General features: G+C 35.3%; 1 protein-coding gene across 1 annotated transcript; it reads left to right on the top strand.

Moving 5' to 3' along the window:
• Positions 1-4,294: 4,294 nt before the first annotated feature.
• Positions 4,295-9,295, top strand: LOC113314109. Its single transcript, XM_026562875.1, has 13 exons — positions 4,295-4,567; positions 4,932-5,029; positions 5,186-5,268; positions 5,455-5,581; positions 6,020-6,080; positions 6,408-6,505; positions 6,610-6,694; positions 7,106-7,229; positions 7,852-7,953; positions 8,058-8,122; positions 8,311-8,392; positions 8,765-8,844; positions 8,923-9,295. Exons 1-13 carry the CDS (start codon positions 4,338-4,340, stop codon positions 8,978-8,980), a joined length of 1,293 nt encoding a protein of 430 aa, XP_026418660.1. The 5' UTR covers positions 4,295-4,337; the 3' UTR covers positions 8,981-9,295.
• Positions 9,296-9,610: the final 315 nt, after the last annotated feature.

Here is a 9,610-nt window from a genome sequence, read left to right as displayed (position 1 = left end):
AAAGTAATAAATGCAAAGAAATGATTCTTCAAAGCTATATAAAGTAATTGGTTAAAAGAAATGCAAAAAAAAAAAAAAAGACAAGCGAAAGAAACAACAAAAAAACAAATAACAGGGATAACAAAATCAATGTCAACACCAAAGGAAAACTTTATTTCATTTCTAAACCCTACAACTAAACACTCATTCTTCTACAGAATTTTTACAAAATAGCTGACATTTAAACAACGAGAAGAGAATAATGCATGCCACCAACGAAATCGATCATATCAAGAACAAAAAATAAATCATCTCATTCATTTAATTTTTCAAAGATGACAATAGATTTACTAAATTAACATTGTAGAAACCCTAGAATTTAAGCACAAATAGCAAATGGTTGAAATTAATGTATACATGTATTTGTAGAGAGGAAAGTATGAAAAACTGATAATAAATACAATCCCTAACTATCCTCTTCAATGGGAAGATCGATATTTCAATTAGTTGAAGTATTAGTAGCAGCAACAACCGTTCGACCAAAACAGCTAGACCAAACCCTAAAACTTTAGGTTCTCTTACCCAAAACAGTAACTCCTCGTGAAATCCATCTGAAAAAACAACTTACAAAAAACCTTGTGAAAATCAAACCCTAACTACCAATAAATATAAAATCAAACCCAGAATTGGAAAACTAGAAAAAGCTGATGAACATACCGAAAACCCTTGTGAAAGATGACCTAAAATCCAACTGCAAATAACATATCAATCTAACTATCAAGCCACCAAAATACGCAAAAAATAGCATCACCACTCGATTTAAACAAAGAAATACCAAACCGTTGCTTTGGTTTCAGACGACGGAGAGGTTTTTTTTACAGATCTGGTCTGAGAGAGTAAGAGTGGTTGTAATGAACGAAGAGGGATTTTTTCTAAGGATAAAATAAGAATGCACACGCGAAATTCACATGCTCGAAAAAAAATGTTTGCAGGTGTTTGTTGCCACACGCGTAAGTTGCATGCTTGAAAGAAAAACAGTTGCGAATATCAACGGGGGAGCAGCAGTTGGGAAATTAGCAACAACAACGGGCTGTTGAGAATATTTAGCAATACAAATTCGCAACTGAAAATTTACAACAACTACATTTTTGTTGCGAATCAGAGTTGATAAAACCCATATTTGGTGCAATGTGTTAGTACTCCGTGTTTTTTAATTTGGACTTACAACTCGAATCCGACTCATACGAGTTGGGGTAGTGATTAAATATAGTATACAAATCCTAATGATATTAGTGCGGTTCAATGATTGTTTTGGTGGGTTGCTATATCTCAAATTCAGAAACATCTAACAAATTAATTAGCACATGAAGTAGTCGGGTTACAATTTAATAGTTGTACATGGTTTATCTTAAATTGAGCTTGGGTAAGAAACCAAGTCCACTCTCTCTCTTTGTATATATGTTTAAAGTTATATACGTATGCATATATAATTATTACATTATATGTGTCTTTTTTCTGAAATCTTAAAAGCTTTACATCATTGTTTCTGATTTCTTCACTCCATCTTTGAATTTTTATCGCAACAAAATGAAAAGAAAACTAGTCTACTTTACTTGGATTTGTATTATTAAAGTTGCATCAAGATTGGAAAATCTTTTGAGTTAGATTTCACTAATGCGGATACTACACAACGCAGATACGTGACGTGACAAATTCTAAAATAACTAGGACAGGGACACATATATTCATTAGTTATATAATATTCACCTATAAATCTTTTTAATGGAAATATATGATCACCTGGACATGTTAACTTTCCAAATTTACAAAAAAAAAAAAACCATTCCAAATAGATAAGAAAGTTAATTATTGAGGCCATTGTATAAACGTCCATAGTAAAACATCAAATGCATAATTAGGACATATATCCAAGGTCTTATTTGGATAAATATGGTAACTACATTTTATTAAAAACCTTATTATACCAACACTATTCCAGTGTCGCCTCCTATTCTATCTCTCTTTCCCTTCTTTAACTACACAATACATGACACAATTTTTTATTTTCTATACTAACATTAAAAACTCAACGTTATTATCAAGCCCGTTTTTTAATACATAGTCACGTCGTCCTAATCTTCTATACTAGCAACACCAAGTAGACCCTAATGAAAGATGTTGATGAAGATCTTTTCTTTGATTGTATTTTGGTGGTATAATATCTTTTAAAGTTCATTCTCATTTATCAAGTATAGTTGTTAGTTTTGATTATACATTGATGTTAAGTTTGATCGATGATTCATGATTTGGATGTACTTTGTAATTTGATCGAGTATCAGATGTAAGGTTTTCTATTTACAGTTTAAATGCAAATGGTTTGTAAAATCAAACGAATTTTTTTTGCTTCAAAAAGTCAAAAATCAATTTTTAAGAGTGTATCCAAACATTTTATTATTTATATAAAACAGGCCAGAAAAAATAATTAAAACCGGGCAACAAAAAATTTACAATAATTATTCACACTATTATGAATCGCGGAAATCATACCTTTTTATTTAAATTCTTAATTTATTATCAGGGTTATCCCAATATCATCCACCATTTCCAAAACTTTTTCACGAGGTTACCATTCATCATAATTTCTGTCAATTCACGATGTTTTTGTTTCTTTCTATTAAGTCCACTAACAAGTCCATAATATAGATTCATACCACATTCATGAACATAACGCGATGATGCACTGATAGAGGTATACACTGAAATACGTAGTATTCATACTAACTACTAAGTTGAATTTATAGGATTTGATATTATAGTAGTTGGAAACAGAGTCTTAGGCATTTAGTCGTCGGCGACATACATTGGGTCGCGCAGCTCATTATCTGTCGTTGTGAGATAACGGTTGTGTCGTTAAGCGATGGTGCTGGATCGTGCGTCTAAATATGTGCAGTTGTTGACTGCCTACAAATTCGGTTTGTCCATTTACCTGGCTGTTTAAATCTGGTCATATAAACATTCCTATTGAGATTACCCTAACACGCATGGAGATTATTTATGTACTTTCTATATTTCAAACAGTTTTCTCGGAGTAAACTGTCTAGTTCGGTACCTTGTTAGCAATTCATTAAACTGTTCGCGTATAAGTTCCGAACCGAATGAATACGTATCTTATTTGCGTCCGACCGAAACACATGCTTTTATGAAGAAAACAAATTATGCGCGTCTTTTCCAAACTCCCGCATAAAACATTCAACTAATTCGCCAGACTTTAATATATTAGTCAACTATTCTTTTAGGAAACGATTTAATGAAGTAGCTGCCATATTCCTTCCCTAAGTTGATAAATTTGTATTAACTTACCATGAAGCTCTACCACTGATAATATATTCCCTTTAAGTCCCTCTTGTACGTGGAAATTAACTTGATCTCATACGGAAATTAAATTGATCTCACGTATGAAAATGTGATAATTAGTTCCGTCTTATGGACATTATATGTTAAAAAAACAAAACTAGTCATAAAAATGCAAGGTGACCAAATTTGTGGTACAAAAACCCCACTTAAATGTTGGGATCCATTAAAACTCTATCGTAAATAAAATTGATATAAAAATCCTATATTTTTAAAAAAATTGATACAAAAACCCCAAATTTAAATGTTGATTTCATCAAATTTTATGATGATGAAACCAAAATAAAATTTGATGAAACCAACATTTAAATTTGGGGTTTTTGTGTTAATTTTGTTTTGATGGGGTTTTTGTGTTACTTTTGTTTTGATGGATTTTTTTTGGAAGGATGGTGACACCTCTGGGATTATAATTCGCGGACCGTTAAAAAAATCTTTATCTTTCCCTTTCACCAACTCTAAAACGTATTATGGACCTAGTATAATGTTTATGGTCATTCCAGAATGGCACCCATTAGTGAACCGAATTTCCATTCCATCCAAACGAGTAATACTCAAATTATACATGTCCAAAATTTTCCCCAAACCCCGAGTTGCTAGCTAGGATCCGGAATCCGTTTGAAAAGAAGAGCAACTCAATATATTTGCTTCCCGTCCCCGAAACTAATCCCTCAAATTTGTACCACACCTCACGTAACATACACAATGGCCCCTGCTCCCCCCGCCCCACCTTCCTATTTCGGACAGAACTGTAATTTTGATTAAAATTAAAATAAGCGGTGTATCTCTTTTCTGTCTCTCGAAATAATTTCCCCAATCAGTAAAACTGTAAAATGTCGCTCTCCAACTGACGAAGGCCACATGAATTGGTGATAAAATTCCTTCATAGCTAGCAATGCATGGATAAACCAAAGGAAAGGTAGAGGGAAAGACTTGTGAGACAGAAAAAAATGGCGCGAGTTTCCCTTGATTTGAACCAGAAACTCGTCATTTCCTGCGTCAAAGAGAGGCAACCAGGAGTATCATCATCAGTCCAACTGTACAAAAAGAAGAAGAACCAACAAAATGTTACTTCTAGGGTTCTTGTTTTGGGTGGAACTGGAAGAGTTGGTGGATCTACTGCAATTGCTCTCTCCAAGCTTTCCCCTGATCTTCAACTCTTGGTTGCCGGTAGAAACAGGTACTTCTCACATACCCTTATCTTGGTTCATATTTTTAACTGTTTTCGTGTGGTTTGGTTCGACAAATCCTAGTGAGTAATGGCTCTCCTGCTGTATTCAGATATTGTTATAAGAAAAATTTCCTATATGAAATTGGTGAGTCAAGCAAGCAACATATGAATTTCGACCACTGAAAGTAATCTTCCTATTAGAAAGGATTATATGAATGCATTTGGTTTTGTTAAAGTTCAAATGGCAAAGACGGTTTTAGAAATTGATTGACAAAGATTAGTTCATAAAGGAATTCCATTAACTCAACATCCTGTCCTGTCAGCTTACGATCAACTTTAATTAGATGACTAAATTACAATAATTTTGGTACAGGGAGAAGGGTGCTCGCCTAGTAGAAACACTTGGTGAAAATTCTGAGTTTGTTGAGGTTGACTTTGATGATGAAAAAGCATTGAAAGCAGCTTTAAACGGTGCATCAATCTCTCTTACTTTTGTGGCTTTTCAAGAAAGATCTTTTATGTTTTACTACAAACCTGTTGTGTTTTACGTTGATCTATATTTAGGTTTATGTCTTAATTGAACTCGCTTCACACTGTTTAATTTTGTAAGTTGTTTCTCAATTTCAGATGTGGATCTTGTAGTTCATGCAACAGGACCTTTTCAACAAACAGAAAAATGCACTGTGCTGGAAGCTGCAATTTCTACTGAGGTGAGGCGTACTTCTTATCCTTCATCTTTTTTATGCCCCCTTAAAAGTGCTGCTTTGTTTTACTGTAAGAGAAATGACTAAATTGTTGTTAGTCTCCTTTTTATTTCCCCTTAAAATGCTGTACTATGTTTTACTGTAGGAGTCATTTGATTGCTTTCAGCTATTTGACAAGCTTATCTTAATCAGACTGCGTACTTGGATGTGTGTGATGATTCAAGCTATGCTTTTCGTGCAAAATCTTTTCACCAGAAAGCAGTAGCTGCTAACATACCTGCCATAACAACTGGTGGGATTTACCCTGGAGTTAGCAACGGTGATACTACCTTCCATTCAGAATTAAAAGGATACATAAATAATGAAAGGGACTAATCCATCACCCTTGACTTTTAAATGAACCAACTCTTCAGCAACGATCTGTACTGAGATACACTCTTTAGTCTTCCATACAACTTACAAATGTTTTACAAATGATTTTGGCCTTTGTACTACAAGTGTTTCACCAGACCTATCATAAGATTAGGTGACAATTTTTTGTAAGCATGAGCTCCTTGACAAGTTCTTTATAGATCTGACTGTCAAAGGAATCATCTTCGTATTGGAGACAGTATTGTTATATTAATCCCGTGTCTAGAACCTTCTTATCAGTTGCATAGAACAGGAACTTATCTGATGGTACAAAGTAGAATTAGTCTGATATTTTGCATTACTGTATATCTTTTAGTACTGATTTGTGCTCTAATTATCATAACAGTGATGGCCGCTGAGCTAGTGCGCACCGCGAGAAGTGAAAGCATGGAGCCAGAGAGGCTAAGGTAAATTCCTCCCCTGCTGTTCGATCTTAGGTATGCAATTTTGTTTTAGAATTAAATGCAGATAATAAATAGATGGTAACTGCAATTACAGGTTTTTGTTTGTTATAATGTGGAAAGAAATCAAGTCACATCATGTACCACAGCAAAATATAGTACACCATTTGGAGCAACTTTTTTGCTTAGAAATTTATAGAACATCATTCATCTTTAGCATGTTTCGCGCTTTGGGATCGAATATTGATATTGTAAAATGCTTTTGTTTATTCTTCCTCTCTCTCTCTCTCTGTCCCTCTCTCTCTCTCTCTGTCCCTCTCTCTTCAAACACAGATTTTTCTATTACACAGCTGGTTCGGGTGGTGCAGGTCCGACTATACTAGCAACAAGTTTTTTGCTTCTTGGGGAAGAGGTTGTTGCTTATAATCGAGGTCAGTTTTCTGAAACCCTCTTTGGTCACAGAGTCTTCTTTTCTGTTGCAATTCTATACTTTTCAGTGATTGCTAACTTTGTTAAGACAAAACCTTCTAATCAGGAGAAGTGGTCAAATTAAAGCCTTATACTGGTATGCTCAACGTTGATTTTGGAAAAGGGATTGGGAAGAGAAATGTTTATTTGTTGTAAGTTCCAAAGGTATTGAGGAAACAGAAGTTTCTAGCCAGTATCTACAATTATGATATACAAAGTAAAACAAGTCAACCGTTAGTGAATCTTATTTACTCCTGATAGAGTTCTCTCACCACCCATCACAGCCTAAGATGCTAAAGCTTACTTCACTGTTCACCAAGCTACGGAATTCTTGCTAGTTCGTTTCATGTCCTTCCTTCGGAAGTTTTACATGTCTCAGGTGTACTTGAATGATGGAGGCCAAAATACCTTCCAGGGACCTAATCTTAGTATCGTGTGTAAATTTTGTTATATATCTTCTGTGCATGCACACACACACCACACACTCCCCCACCCCCTAAAAAAGTTTGTTTTACGTAATCTTCTGAATTCTGAGTTGATAATATCATTTTTTTTGCTTTTAGGAACTTGCCTGAGGTGAGAAGTATTCATGAGAACTTAGGGATACCGTCTGTCAGTGCTCGGTTTGGTACAGCCCCTTTTTTCTGGAATTGGGGAATGGAAGCTATGACAAATCTTTTTCCTGGAGTATGCTCTTGAATTTCACATTTTATTAATAGCTTAATCTCATTTATACCAATGATGTGAATTAGTTTCCACGAAAGCTCAAAGAGTATAAAAGGCAGACCTATGAAGTTCAAAAAGGCAAACCTATTATAGGTTCTTTACACTCGTACAAATACGTCTGATTTGCTCATTTCTTATCAATTTTATGTCTGGTTTTAGGTAGTATATTATATTTTCAGTACGTTGGTGAAGATCTTCTGTTCACCTTGGGATGGATCCTGAAAAAGTTTAATCATTACTGTTCAAACTTGCTCAAACTTAAATAAATATGACGCCGTGCTATTTATCTACTTGAATCTAGTTTTGACAGTCTTTAAATCTTAGTATCACCTGACTAGAAGATTTTCACCCAAATCAGCCCGAGTATATTCTTCATGTAGTCCTAACTTCTGATAGTGTACACTCCAGTTAGGTGAAATCATGACTATGATATAAGAATATTGCATCCCATAATTAAGGTGTGGTTATTGCTGTAGATGTGGAATAGGAATTTACACCATCACACCTAGTTTGTAGCACGTTCTGTCACCTATCCACGTATGACGACTTTTATGGCTATGCTAATATGGAATTGATTTTGCAGGAAGTTTTAAGAGATAAAGGAAAAGTGCAGCAGTTGGTTCAGCTTTTTGATCCTCTTGTTAGAGCTGTTGATGGGATTGCTGGAGAGCGTGTTTCAATGAGGGTGAGATATCTATTTCTCCCTACGGAAGATGCAGTATTGTGAACTTCTTTTTTTCACTGATTCAGTTTTCTGTGTTTCTATCATCTTTCCGGTACTGATGCTAGGTGGATTTGGAATGTAAAGATGGACGTAGTACTGTAGGTATTTTCAGTCACAAAAGACTCTCCCAGTAAGTCTCTTATCCAGGCCTTGTTATGACAGTGGATTTGAATGCACCTTAGAGTAATGTGTTTTAGCCTTTTAGGGTTATCCATATATTTGCATGAGTGCAGTATTTCTTGCGTAATGAGAACCAGTAAGTTGTTAGTTTGACTTCCTTTTTGAGACATTGTTTTTCTTGAATGGTTGGTTTTTTAGATCAGTCGGAACTTCAACAGCTGCATTTGCTCTTGCAATGCTTGAGGGAAGCACAATGCCAGGTGTTTGGTTTCCAGAGGAGGTATGAACATCATATGAATGTATTGATAAACGTAGGGTTGTGAATTTGTTTGTTACGTTTCATTATGGACCAGTGACCTATTAGTTGTTTCTCATTTCAGTAAGTTCCTAGTAGTACAGCTATAGTTCTTCATTATTTTATTAATGCACCATTAAAACAAATATTTCTCAAGTCAGCTTAACTTTGTCTCATATATCAAATCATCTAGAACCATAAATTGTTACCATAGTAAGGGTTTTATATATCCAGATTACAGTACCTAACTTCTATTTTAGTTCCTGAGCAGATGCTTGTAGATTGTCACCCACAGAAGGTTGTAGGGATCCCTGTTTGTTCTTTTTCTTCTAAATCTTCTGTGTGTTTTTCATATAGCCTGAAGGAATTGCAATTGACGCCAGAGAATTGCTACTCAAACGAGCCGCAGAAGGGACAATTAATTTTGTAATGAACAAGTAAATGCTAATCCCTTACTACTAACTAGTCTACTCTTGATCTGCACTTGGGACTATTTGCTGATTCTTCTTTGACAGGCCTCCATGGATGGTAGAGACTGACCCACAAGAATTTGGATTGGGTATATACATGTGAGACGTGTGGAGCCAAGAATTCAGGATGCAGCTGATTTTTTTCCATCCACTTATTCAACATAGACTGGGAACATCAGAACATCAGAGCCAACTAGACCATTGCGTAGAGCCTCACATTGTTGGGCCCAAAATTTTAATTTTTCTCATATATAATATGTTTTTTTCACTTAAATTGAAGATTGCATTAAGATTACATCGTGGATATCCTCTCCAACCCAACTAGAGAAAGTTGTCAAATTCATAGCCATCTCCTCTAGCTAAGGAGTCTGCAATTTACTGATCATTGGTCCATTGTTTTGGGTTGTTGCTGGTCATACATCGCAGATATTGTTCCTGACAAGCACTTGTCCTCTCTGTCTATCTGTATGTGGATGGTATCAAGTGAGAAAATGCTTAGTGCCCCCAAACCTCCTCCTCCAACTTGCCCCCCTACTCACATTACAAATTATAGTGGCCCCTGTTTTCTTCAGAGTTGGAGCCTAAAGCAGAATTTGTGGTGTGTATCGATGTCATCTAATGGGGGAGGACTGTGGGGGAGAAAAACAGGGGTATGTAGCAGCTTCGGTATCAATTGCTAAGATGTAGTTGAGTACGCAATGTTCTGAAAAGTTCCTGTAAAAACTGACTAACA

Source organism: Papaver somniferum, chromosome 9 (assembly GCF_003573695.1).
Source record: "Papaver somniferum cultivar HN1 chromosome 9, ASM357369v1, whole genome shotgun sequence".
Taxonomy (NCBI): Eukaryota; Viridiplantae; Streptophyta; class Magnoliopsida; order Ranunculales; family Papaveraceae; genus Papaver; species Papaver somniferum.
This window is presented reverse-complemented; position numbering and strand designations above follow the sequence as displayed.